The sequence below is a fragment of the Rhinolophus sinicus genome, chromosome 14 (genome assembly GCF_057876585.1).
Source record: "Rhinolophus sinicus isolate RSI-liver-muscle chromosome 14, RSI-T2T, whole genome shotgun sequence".
Taxonomy (NCBI): Eukaryota; Metazoa; Chordata; class Mammalia; order Chiroptera; family Rhinolophidae; genus Rhinolophus; species Rhinolophus sinicus.
This window is the reverse complement of record NC_142514.1, coordinates 165,582,543-165,598,016: the sequence shown is the minus strand read 5'-3', so window position 1 is coordinate 165,598,016 and position 15,474 is coordinate 165,582,543. Positions and strand designations below refer to the sequence as shown.

At 45.0% G+C, this 15,474-nt stretch overlaps 1 protein-coding gene across 2 annotated transcripts in view; it reads right to left on the bottom strand.

The window, feature by feature from the left end:
- NAT10 (N-acetyltransferase 10) overlaps positions 1 to 15,430 on the bottom strand; it is a 38,958-nt gene extending 23,528 nt beyond the window's left edge. Inside the window, exons 1-8 of one of the 2 annotated variants that reach the window (XM_019738510.3) lie at positions 15,254 to 15,430; positions 13,222 to 13,344; positions 12,710 to 12,801; positions 8,798 to 8,969; positions 7,349 to 7,471; positions 5,673 to 5,734; positions 4,125 to 4,239; positions 3,923 to 4,030 (exon numbers count right to left, since the gene is read on the bottom strand). In XM_019738510.3, coding sequence (XP_019594069.3) covers positions 3,923 to 4,030; positions 4,125 to 4,239; positions 5,673 to 5,734; positions 7,349 to 7,471; positions 8,798 to 8,969; positions 12,710 to 12,801; positions 13,222 to 13,329 — 780 coding nt within the window. In that variant the 5' untranslated portion in view covers positions 13,330 to 13,344; positions 15,254 to 15,430. Of the gene's footprint in view, positions 1 to 3,922; positions 4,031 to 4,124; positions 4,240 to 5,672; positions 5,735 to 7,348; positions 7,472 to 8,797; positions 8,970 to 12,709; positions 12,802 to 13,221; positions 13,345 to 15,095; positions 15,222 to 15,253 lie in introns of those variants that run through there. The other variant, XM_074336197.2, reaches the window with a different exon arrangement.
- Between the last annotated feature and the right edge of the window lie 44 nt (positions 15,431 to 15,474).

Here is a 15,474-nt window from a genome sequence, read left to right as displayed (position 1 = left end):
GCCATTTCTCCCCACAGCTGACTTATCAGCAAATCCATCAGTACCACCTGCAAAATATACACAAAATCCTGCCATTCCTCCCCATCATCCCCTTCTCCCACTCCGGCAGAAGCCACCATCCTGTCGTGCCCCTGTTATTACAGTAACCTCCTAATCAGTCTTTCAGCCCCCGCTTCACTCCTCTCCAGTCTAGACTCAACACAACAGCCAGAGGGATCCTTTTAAAATTAAGCCTGGGGACCCCTCTGGCAGCTGTGCTAAGAGACGACAAGCCTAAAACGCTCCACGGGCCCCCATCTCTCGCAGAGTAAGTGCCAAAGCCCCTCCAGTGGCCTGCATGGAAGGGCACCCTCTGACCGCCATCATCGCCCACTCTCACCCACTCACTCTGCTTCAGCCCACTCGGCCCCCATGCGCACACCAGGCAGACTCGTTCCTCAGGCCTGGGTATCTGGTGAGCCGTCTGCCGGAAGCGCTCTCCCCAGAGAGCCACATGGCTCACTTTCTCAACTCCAAGTCTGCTCCAATCTCTCCTTGGAACGATGCCTTCCCTGACCACGGTATCTAGAACCCAGCATCCCACCCTGCTCCTAGCACTCATCCCTCGCTGCTGCTTGTTATGTTTCTCCATCGTGCATAGTACTTTCTACTCAACTACAGGCCACGCTTATCTCCTTGATTCACTGCCTGTCTCATCCCACCAGAATGTAAACTCCATGAAGCAGGTGTGTCCCTGGTGATTACTGCTGAGCTCAGTGCCGGAGCAGTGCCTGGCACCTAGGAGGGTAAGAGGCCAGGGTCACTGAATGAGAGGAGGGACTACCACACCACACAGGGCCCAAATTCTGCCCCCCAGCACAGTGGGAATAGACCACTGAGACTGAGAAGGCCAGGTGGTCCCGCCTGGCCTGGTGGGTCCTAAAGAAGCTGCCTTACGCACTGGGCAGTGACACAAAGACACTGAAGAGATGCAGGCCCAGGTTGGAAAGGAAGGAAGACGAGGGGCTACAGGAAGCTCGAGTCTCTCCAGATGGAAACACTCAACAGGGATCCAGGTCCTATTTGTCCTAACTTGGTATTTGCTGAACACTGTATTTTACCCCTTGTGTTTTACCTTAGAGTAGGGAAGTTACAAACTCTGATAAAATACAACAGGAAAAATCCACTAACACAATAGAAGAGTACAAAATCTGAACTACAAATGTATTCTAAAATAATTTTCTAAAACAAAAAACCAATACAGAAAAAGCAATCTGGTTTACAAAACAAAAATAAAAACAGATCAGTAATTACATGAAATTAATTATTGGTTCTCTCAAAATGCCTGCTTCTCTCATAATTTAAGTATCACAAATTAAAACAGTGATCCTATGCCCCATATCAGATTGGTGAAGACGTGTAATAGTTTAACAGTATCCAGTGTTGGCAAGGCTGCAGGGAAAAAGGCATTTTCAAACACTGTTGTTGGTTCCATATATTGGTGCAATACCCATTTTAATGTACACACTCTGATCAAACAATTCTTCTCCTGAAAACTAATCCCAGACGTATCTATAAGAATGTCCTAACAGCATTGTTTATAATAGCAAAAAAGCAGGAATCAAACCAAATGTCTAACAGGGGACCACTTACACTCTGTACAGTGTGACCTCTTAGCATATTTTTAAAATATCTATTTATGTGCATAAAAAAGATCCAGAAGGATACATAATAAATTGTTAATAGCAGTTGTCTTTACAGAGTGGGATTGCCAAGTAGAAACTCCACTGTTTCTTTTCCAGTTACATTGAGAATTAACATACATCACTGTACAAGCTCAGTTTACAATCCCACCGACAGAGCACAGGGGTTGCCTTTTCTCCATAGCCATGCCATCATTTGTGATCTCTTGTGTTTTTGATGATGGCCATTCTAACAGGCACGAGGTGGGATCTCATTAGGGTTTTAATTTGTATTTCCCTAATGACTAGTGATGCTGAGCATCTTTTCATATTGTTGGCCTTTCGTATGTTCTTTGAAGAAATGTCTGTTCAGTTCCTTTGCTTCTTTTTTAATTGGGTTATTTGTTTTTCTGCTATTGAGTTGTATGTGTTCTTTGTATATCTTGGATATTAACCCCTTATCAGATATACGGTTTGCAAATATCATCTCACTCCATAGGTTCTTTTTCATTTTGCTGATTCTTTTGCTGTGAAGATTTTTGGTTTGATGTAGTCCCACTTGTTTGTTTTTGATTTTGTGGCTTGTGCTTTAGGTGTCATACCCAAAAAATTATTATTAAGACCCATGTCTAGGAGCTTTGTTCTTATGCTTCCTTCTAGGAGTTTCATGGTTAAGTCTTTAGTCCATTTTGAGTTAATTTTTGTGAGTGCTGTAAAAAATAGGTCGTTTATTTTACATGTATAACATCCAATTGTTCCAGCACCATTTATTGAAGAGACTGTCTTTTCTCCATTGAGTAATTGAGCATTCTTGGCTACCTTCTCAAATATTAGCTGACTGTATATGCCTCGGTTTATTTCTGGGCTCTTGATTCTGTTCCATTGGTCCGTGTTTTTATGCCAGTATCATAATGTTTGGATGACTATAGCATTACAGTATAGCTTGAAATCGTGAAGTGTGATACCTCTTGCTTTGTTCTTTCTCGGGATTTCTTGAGCTGTTCAGAATCTTTTGTGGTTCCACATAAATTTTAGCAGTGTTTTTTCCTACTTCTGTAAAAAATGACACTGGAATCTTGATATGGATTGCACTGAATATATAGATGGCTTTCAGGAGTACTGACACTTTACTAATGTTAATTCAGCCAATCCATGAACATGGCACACCTTTCCATTTATTTGTCTTCTTTCAATTTCTTTCATCAATGTCTTACAGTTTCTAGCATAGAGATCTTTCACCTCCTTAGTTAAATTTATTCCTAAGTATTTTATTGTTTTTGATTTATTTATTTTCAGAAATTCCATTGTTAATATACCACTTTGTATTTTTAATGCACACTCTTTTGTACTTACTTTTTTGTTTGTTTTGCATAAGTCAATAGCGCTATAACACTGCTGCTGACATTGTGCTTTCTCCCTCTTTTGCCCTTTCCTCCAGCCTCTCTCACTCCCTCTCTTTGGTGATAAAGAGGATACCAGGAAGTAGCACAAGCAGCCTAGAGATTGCAGTCTGGATGGCACACAGAGCTATGGAGTTGGTGATTCTATTTATCAAATGAAAAGGAAAAGCTGCCTGTTGGGACTCAGCCCCAAGCGGGAGGTGTCAGTGCCGCTGTTTTCTGTCATGACAACAGAGCGCAGAGCCAAGAGGCCTGTGCTGCTCATCTGGCTCAGGCCAGACGAGAACCCTGAACATACCTGGCAGCTTGAAGGCCTCTGGGCCATGCCCAGTCAGCTCCCAGCACAGCCCAGGAACCACCGGAGAAGCCGAGTGTCCTAGCCCTGGACCCCAGCGAGCACAGAATTGCATCCTGGCAGCTCCCACCCAGCCTGCTGTCTATACCTAAGGATAGGTACACACCACCCCAGAGGGCCCTCAGCAGGCCTCACACCGGAACCGGGGTAAGGACATAGGTCCTCAAGCTCTCTTCTCACTTCTGTACAAGGCAAAAGCACAACCTTTATGTCATCAAAACTTAATTAAAATGAAAGAACACAGGCATGTCACCCTCTCTTGGGAAGTGCTCAGGGGGTTCCTCTTTAAATTTAATCCATCTCCCCCTGACCCACAGCTCTTACGGTGATCCATGGACTTCTGTTGTGAACCCAGACAGCACAGAGCCTGAGCAAGGAAAAGGCCTCTTCCCCAGACAGGATCCAAGTCTCAACTTGTCCTAACTTGGCTTCTGTTGCTTTCTGCAGGGTATATTTTACCTGCGTTGTTTATCCTGGGGCGAGGAGGTTCTGAACGCCACACTCACCTGGTCTAGGGTCTTGCAGCAGTCTACCAACACACCCACCGGCTGGGTGTCCTGCAAACTCTCCTTCAACTCCTTCAGCTCCAGGTCCGCAGGACCAAGACTCTCATCCTACCAGAGAGGAGAGAAGGTCTGCCACTGCCACAGGAGGGTCAACACAGAAAACACAGCCTCCCACAGATTCTCGGACCCCTGGCTGACTCACCGGAGTCTGAGGGGGTAGGGCCTCAATGCTGGCAGCATGGGAGGAGATGGGCAGGATGTTGAGCTGGTCATCAATGACAAGACACTTCTTACAAGAGGCCAGAGAAAGGATAAATCTGAGGAACAAAACCACCATAGTGAGCTATTGTGGGGGAGATGGCTGATGCCTATACAACAAAGGTGTAGCTTTTCTTCAGGAAAATCATTTGGCCCCACGTCGCTAAGAAAGCCAAAACCATTTGGAGAGCAATGCGAGGGGATTCCGTGCCTCCTCTACAAGGCACCTGAACATGCTTTAGGCAGCAAAGAAAACCAAGAACTCTCTTAAGAGACTGGTTACAACCACCACTGTTCCCTGAGCCATCTGGCCCTGCCCACATCCTCCTAGGTTCACCCTGCAGCACTAAGGTGTCTCAGGCCACCTTGAAATGGGGAACTCCAACCCACCCCACACATGCTCACCGGTCACACAGGGAAACACATACATGCACAAATGGATTTACCTTCTGTCACAAGGAAGAACAAATAAAAGGGAGGGGAGGAACGGTCCCTTAAGAAATGTAATATAAACATTCTTGTGTGTAGAAAAACATGTGCTTGGCTATAAAATTCAAACTTCTCCCACAATTTCAAGAAAAGGGCTTATGCACTATTTTCACAGGCTTTGGTTCTACCTAGTAGCACACAGTAACCTCCTGGCCTACTCCTTCTACTGAATTAAAGCATCAGAGATAGTTAAACTTCGAAAGGCCCAGGGTTCATCAAAGCCAGGACTTCTAAACCTCAACACTACTGCCCTTTTGGACGAGATAATTTTCTTGTTGGAAGGGCTGTTCTGTGCCTTGTAAGCTATTTAACAGCATCCCTGGCCCCTACCCACTAGCTGCCAGTAGCACCCTCTACCAGCCCCTCTCTCCCCCCAGTCATGACAATTAAAGTGTCTCCAGACTTTGCCAAATGTCCCCTGGGGCAAAAGTGCTCCAGGTGAGAACCGCTGATCTAGGCCACAGTATATTCTTAAGGTGTTTCACAGGTTGCTAACTGCTGTTCCCTAAAAAAGGGCCCTGTGGCCAAATAAATTTGGGAAACAATAAGTTAAACAGGTCCCTGCTGCTGCAAGACTTCTCAGAGGCTCCAACAGGCTGATGTGAATCTTCATGAAGGAAAACCAGCAGCAGCACTTCCCAGATTTACTTGGCCAGAAAACCCCTTTTTCGTAAGATCTCTCTTAAAACACTAGTGTTCTGCAAAACACATTTTGGGAAATTGTGATCCAGACAAATCACCCCTTTGAGAGATGAGTAAGCTAAGAGCCAGAGAAGGAGAGTGACTTGGTTAGGGCCAGAAGCAAGACGAATCCAGGTCTCCTGGTCCCAGCTTTCCACTCACTTTTACTGCTTCTAGTTAGCTTTACAACTACTGCTACTGTCAGAAAGCTCACCATGTTGGACTCCTGTGTTACCCTCCCTCACACAGAAGCAGCTTTCGGCCGGACCTCCCTCTGCGGCTCCCCACACGTAAGGGCCTGAGACATTTGCGACAGACCTACCTCTCATTAAATCTTCCCACCACATCCTGGTGGGCCTCAGTCCTGTATCTGGAATGCACGTCCTGAAAGAGACAACATCCATTAACAAAGGCATCCACATGACGCTGAGGCTCAGGGTCCAAATGCGAAGACGGTCTGTCAAGCAACCCCAGGATAAAGGAGGTGCCAGTGATGCTGCTAGAAACAAAATCCACTTCTCCACAACCTGCTGTGCTAAACTGGCCAGATGCTACCTGTAACTGGAATCAGACCCTAAATGCAATGCTTCTTATTACAACAAACTTCCCCTCACCTCATCTTTGACCTTTTCCACATTTTATCCAGCATCATGTGTCAATTTGTTCAATAAAATGTACGTGCCGACGCCAGACATGCTGGGTACACACTGGTGTTTACTAAAGCATGACCTCTGTTCTCATGGAGCTTACCGTCTCATGGTTGGAGACAGACAAATGTGTAAATAGACGCCAATTTTGGCACATGCTACAAATGAAAAGCAGGGTGCAGTGATAACAAATGTGGGGGTGGGGATGGAACGACTCACACAGGGTAATGAGGAAAGGCCCTCTGAGGTGGTAAGCAGTCAGCCAAGTAAGAGAGGGAGAAAGACCAAACCCACTGCCATGGGCACGAAGTCATGTATTTGTTCATTCACAAATATTTAATGAGCATTTACTGAAGACCAGGCACTCTTCCAGGATCTGGGAATATACCAGTGAGGAAAATTAAATCCCTGCTCTCATGAAGTTTAGAGACTAGCACAGGAAGACAGACAATAAGCAAATATACAACTTTAGGGAGCTATAAAATGCTTAGAAGAAAAACAAAGCAGATTAAAGGAGTGACAGATGGAACCACCTGTTTTCAACAGAGTGTAAGAAAAGACCACACTGAGGTGGTGATATTTGAGTAGGAACATGAATGTAGTAAGGAAGTGAGTCATGCAAATATTCCTCAGGAAGAGCAAGTGCAAAGGCCCTGAGGTGAGAGTGTGCTGGGCATGTCTGAGGGCCTTCAAGAAGGCCAGAGAGGCTGCAGTGAGAAGTGAGGAGTTGCGGTGACAGGAAGTAAGTACTAAGATTTGAGGAAAGCCCATTTCACCAGAACAATGCAGCTCACAAAACTCTGAGGCCAATCTTAGCACCATTCCCATAGCAGCTGGGTCGTGGACAGGACTCACTACCTGCCACTCAGAACACATCCCCACTCCTAACCAAGTCCTCAGCTTTGGGAGAAAACGAACCCTCCCAGAGTCGAAGTTCTCACCAACGTGGGAGTGGAACTGGCAAGCGTTCCTGCATTACCCATTAGGATGAAGGCCAGTGAGGAACTACGTGCACAGTCCCTTTTTCGCAACACACAAATTTAGGCACTGGCATGACTACAGAACACTATTTCAGAAATTTAACTACATAACAGCTGAATCTCATCGGTGTAGAATTTGCAAATACCTGACAGCAAACGCGAAATTCACAGATTCAGAGGCACACTTAGGGTCACTGAGACTTCTCTGCAGTGACTTTCTCATTAGCTGCAGGCAAAGAGCTCCCAGCTCAGAGACTGTGCTAACTGCTCACTGGCGTTGCTCAACAGGAATTCTTAAAAGAAAGTGGCCTACAGTAAAAACACAGATTGATTTGGACCCCCCACAATTTAGTTACAAAACAGACACTTACCATGGTCATTGTGTACAACTGCTTGAGTGAATTCATGGTCCGCAGTAGGATAACCACCAGCCCACCACCTTCCACTGTTTCTACCGTCCTGGCCAGCAGGTTTGGAGTTAAAGCTTCAAAATCCTGGAAGGAGGATATCTTAGGAAGGGCTGGTTATGCAAAGAGCACCCACAGGACAGCTTAACCAAGGGCCAGGTGAGAAAGTACAAGGAGTGCTTCAGAGCACAAACTCAAGACCGTACCCCTCACCCGACTCACCAGGACTCACTCACTCAGTCACTCACAGCCCTTTACTTGGGGGTACCACAGAAGAAAGCCCAGCTCTGGAAAGCAGGTATACTTGATTTTATATGTCAAGTGTTCCTAATAATCTTTGATAAAATCCTATTTGGAAAGAAGTCCTCCAATCTTCATTGATTCACACTTGAATTTCAGAAACATCTCCCATTCATTTTCTAATGGTCATAGATGGAAACTGACAAAACTCAAGTGCACCACATGGGGGAGCCACTGCTTAAAGGAGCCACCATTACTGCAACAGCTAACAGTGAGGAGCTTCCCGCTCCCTATGAATCAATTATAAGTGAGAATGAGGCAAAATGCTCTTTTCTGCCTTCCAAGGTGAGATGCACCCAGCAGGGGCTGGGCCACCCCATTGGAAAGCAGAAAGAAAAAATTAGAACTTCTATTCATCATTTTTCTCATTTCTTTATGTTTTATAAGGGATGTTTTATAATGTACACAATCATAATACCACATGTAGATAATAAATACACAGCAAAATGTGGGGATTTTTGCTTAAATGTCTTCGTTTTTATGGGGGAAAAGAATCAAAGAATAAAACAAAGACCACCAGTGCTCAAACAAAGAAAAATGTGAAACTTAGTCTATTAACTTGCCAGGCAAGGGGATACATACCAGTGAGGGAAATTCACCAGGTAGTTCTCTGAAGGGGGAAAGTGAGGGGATTTTAAGGACTAGAAAAGGGTGCAGAGGAGTGGGGAGGGTGTTGGTGGTGGTTCTGTTAGTCAAGCACTCTGGACAGGACATATGAGTCCATAGGTCTGTTCCTAATTGGTTACAAGTGCCACTGCTCAGCTGTCACCAAAGTCTTTATTAGTTACAATAAGAATTTGGGTTCTAGGGTCACTTGAAATCTATAGTGCTTTCTTTACCAGCTTTAACCGCTTGGAAGCAGTTGTGACAGAGTGTCACTGCCAGTTTTAGTATCACTAGACATGTGCAGCTTTAAGTAGAAAATTTTCTTTCAATACAGGAGAGTTACCAAGTTCCCTTTGGGAAGTGGCCAAGTCTTCCACTGATAATACTTAGGGGAGAGCGGTACGTGTGAATCTTCTCTTTACTGTGTACCTGTTCTTAGGGGGGCCCTGCCCCCCAAGCACCCCCTCGACGACCTGCCTCCAGTCCCCGCTGGAGGATATCACCCACCTGGAGGACACACATGCCGAAGGTATTGCCCAGGATCTTGTGAGTCTCATTGTAGTAGCAATAGCGAATGTTTGTGGCTGCAACGAAGAGCTCAAAGGGGTCATCTTGCTTTAAGTTCAGTGTTCCATTCTTTATTTTTTTCTGCAGCTGTCGCATTCTTTTCTTCCGGTGACTGCAATCACCCCCCATCCCATGACAGCCAGTTAACCAGAGGGGCTGAAGAGTTGGGAGCAGGGACAGCGCAGAATTGACTAATTTAGACCTTCTGAGCTAGAAGCAAACTTGGAAGTTACAGGGCTAATCACTCCCTTTAAGGTGAAAAAAACTGGAGCAGCTCTGAGGCAGAGTGATTAAGAAAAAAAGCTTCAGAGGGAAAGAGTGGTAAGTCTGGGTATGAACGCTGCTATTTTGCTCTGTCACCGTCAGCAGATACTCGGCTTTAAAAGAAGGGTCATGAGAATGTCTACAGCTCATCAGGCCAGAGCCGGAGCCTAAACCAACCGCCAAGGCCTCATTCCCTCAGTCTCAAGCCACCGCTGCAACTACACAGGGCTGCTCCCCAGAGGACCTGGGAAAGGCATGGTGATGGTGGGTTACTTTATTTTTCCTAAATAAATCCATCCACTTCCTTCCCAGTCTGTAGGATCAAGTCCTCAACGGCAGCTCTAATCTAAGATAATACTGAGAGGATACGGGTGGGATGGAATCTGGGCGCCTCTCAGAAATCGCTCAACTTTTCCTTCATCTCACAAAGACAGCTGAATGTCCAACTGTCTTTTACAGTAAAGAGAGAACAAGAAAGCTCCAGCACTGAGGATACAGCTGATCAAAGTTGACCATAGTTCTCTAACTCCATAGCTAGAATCACAGCCCTGCCCCTGGGCCTCCACGTCCTCATCTGTGAAGTGAGGTGGTTGGAAGAGTTCATTTGCACTGTCTCTGACTCGTGCCTCAGCCCATGACTTAGAAGAAACCATCAGCTTTAACCTGATACCCTGCAACGTCAAGAAAGGGGTGGGAGAGCTAGAGGCACAGAGAGATTTTTAAAAGTGAAGTCAGAAGGGTTAAGTTCAAACGCAAACCTTCCCAGAACACGGTGAACTGCCTAATTCCTCGCCCATCTGACATTTACCAACTGAACAGCAGCGAGAATCAGAAGCCCCAGAAATTTACAATTCTGCTGACAGGCAACAGGCCTCATTCTCAATCTATTAAAAACGCTTACCTGCCCAATTATGAGAGAATATATACAACAAAATACCAATTATGGTTTACAACTACGTACCAGTGACACACTCATATATAGCTAGATGCTAACAATGCCTACCTAGGCGTTGAGATTATGGGTGGGTTTTCACTTTCACTTTTGTGGTTTTTCTATACTCCTTACAATAAAGTTTAAAAGGCAAAACTATTTACCCCAAATCTAGTTTGTTTTAGGCAGGATCCAGTCTCTTTAAGACCAAAGGATAGACACTAATCAAATTCAATCTTTGGACTACATAAGATGAAAATAACTTCAAAGCCTGTTAATAATACATTCAACTCAACAAATATTAACTGAGCATCTACTACAAACATGCCAGACCATTTGAAAAATACGAAAATAGAAAGATAAGCAGGAGAGGCCCCCTAACTAAATAAACTTACCACCTGGACGTAAAAAAAAACCAGTGTGCAAGGGACTGTATAGTGAGAGAGGGAGAACAGAGGGCCACAGGCACTGAAGAGATGGAAGGGCCGTGAGGTGTGACTGAGGGATAGAGGAAAAGCTTCAGGAAGAAGGCAGGCCCTGAGAGGTGAGGAGCATTCAGCAGGTGACCAGAGGTGGGAGCGGCATGTGGAGCAGAGGAGACAGCAGGGGCAAAGGCAGGGAGTTCCAGCACAGCAGACAGCAGCAGAGCTGGAGATACGAGTTCAGAGTCAGTATCAGGCGAACACATTTGGGGATAGAGGAGGGAGAAGAGGCCCAAGGACAGACACACACATGCTAGCTCGGCTTAGCATAGGAGATAATCAGGTCAAGGGAAAGAGAAAGTGGCCTGCGTAAGTGACCTAGACGCCAAGAAAGGAGAGCCATTTCTGAGGTGACCGCATAGTGGGTTATCTGCCACATACCAGCACTCCGCACCCCAGACTCCTCCATACACAGTTGTAGGTAGAGCTGCCAAGTTTCTACTAGGTGATCGACCCCATCTCCCCTGGCCCAGGGGTGGGCTTCTTTCTACAGAATTTGGGAGACTGATTTCCCCGCAGTTGGATCTGAAACATGTAACACTCAAGGGGACCATAGAAAACAGAAAGCTGATCTGAAGCGGGAAAAAACAAAGCAGACGTGCAGATGAGAGACTGAGCAAAGACTGGGAGTCAGTACTCTGGCTCTCCATCCTGAAGCAGAGCTGAAGTCTCACCTGCTTAGGGTTCAGGAGCTATCCCCGTATCCTTCAATAAACTCCCTCTGTGCCTAAGTGTTTGTGTTCGCCCTATCTCTGGATTTAGTCCCTCGCACACTGCTCTGCTATTTACAACTAGAAGTCTAAGGTTCCAGAGCTTCAAAAAAGTAAGATGAGCTAACTGTCAAATACAGTAGTAAACTGGTGGAGGAAAAACTCTGAAAAGATGGAGAAAGAGGGAGAAAAGTCGCATTCGGCATCAGGTGATCAAGATTTCCAAGAGCACACGTTGCTCATAATGGTAGCAGAAGCCAGACAGCAAAGAGGGCGGCTAGGAAGTGCAAAAGGCTCTATTTCAAGGTATATAATAATAAAGATAAGAGAAATGCTAGCCTGAGGGCCAAAGCTGGGTGTGTAGCTAATCTTTTTTTTTTTTTTTTTTTGAGAATGGAGACAGCTGCATGTTTAACAGGATAACAGGAAAATGAACAAAGTTTCCAAGGGGTATGGAATGGCTGGCAGAGAAAAGAAGGTGAAAGTCCTGAAAAAACTGAGAGAGGAGATCCAGAGTAGACAAAGAGGTTTGCTTTAAACATGGGATGACGTACAGCCTCCCCAGAAATAAAAAGGAAGGACAAAGGGAGAGTGAAAACAGAGTAAATTTGAGGTAGGGAAAGGCAATTGCAGGAACTTGCATTAAATGGGCTTAGAAATGTAGGAAGAGAAATCACATGCGGAAGGTAAGGAACTGGACTGGGGACTTAAAGAGCATGAAAATGGTTTGAAATGTATTGTCAGGAATGAAGGACATTGGTTCTATTACTTCCTCTACTTGTAAACGTCCTCAGACTCTGCACATCCACTAACAGTCCCTGAAAAACTACGAGGGCTGACAATTAAGTTCACAAACTCATCCTAGAGAAAGTGCTACATATCTCACTGCTGAATATCACTACAGTCACCTTCGAAGTCCTCCCCTTGGGAACCTATGCACTGACGCCAGTACCTAATCCACCCTTCAAAACAATTTGGGAACTCTTTTTTCTGGAATGGCCATCAGCGTTGTCATCGTATTACGCTTGATGTCCTGAATGTCATCAAAATGTCTTCCTTTCAAAATTTCCTTATCTTTGGATAAAGAAAGAACTCACTGGGGGCCAGATCAGGTGAATAGGGAGGGTGTTCCAATACAGTTATTTGTTTACTAGCTAAAAACTCCCTCACAGGCAATTCTGTGTGAGCTGGTGCATTGTCGTGATGCAAGAGCCCTGAATTGATGGTGAAAAGTTCAGGTCGTCTAACTTTTTCACGCAGCCTTTTAAGAACCTCCAATAGCAAACTTGGTTAGCTGTTTGTCCAATTGGTACAAATTAATAATGAATAATCCCTCTGATATCAAAAAAGGTTAGCAACAGCATTCCAACAAGTTCCCGAACTTAATTGTCACACCTCGTGTATCAAGGAATCATTTCCTGGCATCCAATAAGCAGGAACTGTAAGTAAAGAGTGCCAAACTTACCTGCTAAACCCCAGCTCTTTCTTATAACACCACAGCACTGAAGGCCGAGCCTTCACAGTTGCTTTAGACAACATGTGATGGAGTATGACCACCTGCCAAAAAAAAAAAAGTCACAGAACCTCAGGGCCAAAAAGGACCTTTGACACTGCCAGGCCCAAGACCTCATTAGACAGATGTGGAAACTAAACTGAGGACCAGGAAAGGAAGGTGCCCAAGGTCATAAGGGAAACAGTGCTCAGGTTGGGCCTGGAAGCCAGGTCACACTCACTTAACCTGTGTTCAGTACACCACCCCAACCAGCAAAAGCTGTTAACTTGTCTGCTAATAGTTCTAAATACAGTATAGAATCACTTACAAAAAACAAAGGAAGGTACCCACTAGGCATTTTACTTAAAGAAAACCAGTCAAGGGACCTTAATGTCATTATGTGTTGAAATCCAAGAGGGCCTGTAACATGCTGGCTCTTTGGGACAAGACACAAAGTAAGTCAGGAAGCGTGTACCATGTCTTACCTGATCTTTTCCTCGATCTCCGACTATAACAAAGAGAGACCTTTGCCGCTCAGCCACCCCATTCTCAATGAGAATCCGGATTCGGTTATCCACTTTCTTCCGATGCATGGTGAAAGATTATCACTAAATCAGAAAGAAAGGAAACACTGGACATGAACACCAGATTCTGGATGAGGAACATTAGCTGCTATCTCCTGTGAGGCCAGAGACTGTACTAAACACATTCACAAGTATCATCTAACCCTCAAATAGCTCCCTAAGGAAGACATCACCCTCATTTTTAAAATGAAGAAACGGAGGCTTGGACAGTGAAGAAAATGCTCCCTCAACACGGGAAATAAGGAAGCTGTAATTCGCACCTTATTGAGGACTTTAAAAAAACGGAAACAATGTTAAAAAAAATGACTAAAATACGAAATGGTTTATCTATGGGATAATAAGGCAGTTTTCAAAAAAACTTTTTCAAAATAATTTTTAAAAGTTATCTAAGGGTATAGATATAGATCCTTATGAGAGAATAACATGGAAAGATAAAGTATGATACTGTTTTTTTAATGCATATACATAATGCATAGAAAAAGAAAAAGACAAGAAGAAAACACCAAAATGTAACGTAGTTATTTCTGGATGGTGAGATTGCAAGTGATTCTTATTTTGTTCTCTTTTTTGGAGTTTTGCTTTTTAAAAGATTCATATGCATTACTGATAAAGTCAGAGAACTACTAATACAATCAATCATTACTATGATGAAACTGTGTCCAGTTGTTTCCTTAAAGGAGGGAAAACCATACTGAAGCCTGTTACAGATAGATCGCAAAAGTTATTGTAATTACATACAATAAAGTAGTGCATCATTGCCGTAATAAATACACCAAAGAAACATCAGACATATTAATTATATTACATCATAAAATTAAAAATAACATGTTACTTAGAAACTCGTGCCTGCTGCATTCTAAACATCAAGTTCATTAACTGAACCTTAACCATGCCTTAAAACTGTCCTTCTAGTCTCCCAATCCAAATACAGATTTCAGCAGTTCTATCCTACTACAAAACACTACATCACAATCAGTGGTTCCTATTTGATAAGAAAAGGAGCAAGTATAAACACTGCAGTATCTCAAGTTAAAGCATCTGACACAGGACTCACACTCAAGTCTGCCTGACCCCAAAGCCTGAGGTCTTTCCAGTTCACCAACCTGCCCAGCTTGGAAGCTGTGTTGCTAGCCACACAAAGACCCCACAATTATTGGGACTGCTTTTTGTTCTTAGTTACTACAGGAGCCCCAGAAGTAGTACCTGATAAAGCCTTGACTTCAAGGAGTTCTCAGTCTCCTTGGAGAAGATGTTTAAGAGAGAGATAAAGGACAATCTATGTAAGGACAGATTAAATTAGATGTAAAAATAGCTAAGCCAGTGGTCTGATTAAAGTCTGAGATTACCGAGGCTTGGAGTTGCCATGGAAGGCTTAATGAGTGAGGAAGGCCTTTAAAGAGGAAAAAGATCATTACTTCTAATTTACTCATCTATTCATCCAACAAATATAGCATCTATGTGCCAGGTGCCATTCTAGATGCACTGGCAAACAAAACAAAGTCCTGAATGTGACTGCTTAAAATAAAGAGTATAAATGAATGAGTATAGCGAAGTAGCTAAGAACGTGGGAGCATCTGGAATCAGATTGCCTCAGTTCAACGCCCAGCGCCGCAACCAGGAACCGGGGGCAAGTTCCGAGGAAAGCAAGTGTAGTCGTCCACCCACTCACACCGACCTCCCCACCCCGCCCCCAGCTAGAGGTCCCTAGAGGATGGAAATCGAGCCATGCAACCCCCGAGAGCGCTCGAGAAGCACGCCCGAGAGTGGCTGCCTACTGGGGAAGAGGACGCTGTCATCTAGGGGCGCCGGGTGGGGAGGCAGGCAGTGCGGCCCGGGCATCGGCATGCATACAGAGCCTTCGTCCTCTAGTCGGTGTCCTCCGGGCCCAGAACACTGACTACGACCTCATTCATCCCCAGCTATCCCGTGGTACCTGTCCCCAAGCCCGGAGAATTCCAGCCAGCAGCTCTGCGGAAGCACGTGTGCGCACGAAACTAGAGAGAGGACGGCGGCGCAGCACTGTGCCCCTAGCGGAGGCCTGACGCGGGCTTCCAGTTGGCCCAGCTCCGCGGCGCGCATCAGGGCTGGATCCTGCAGGCGGTGCGTGCGCGAGCGCACTGGTGCGGCGACGGCGAGCGAGGGGGGACCTTTCTT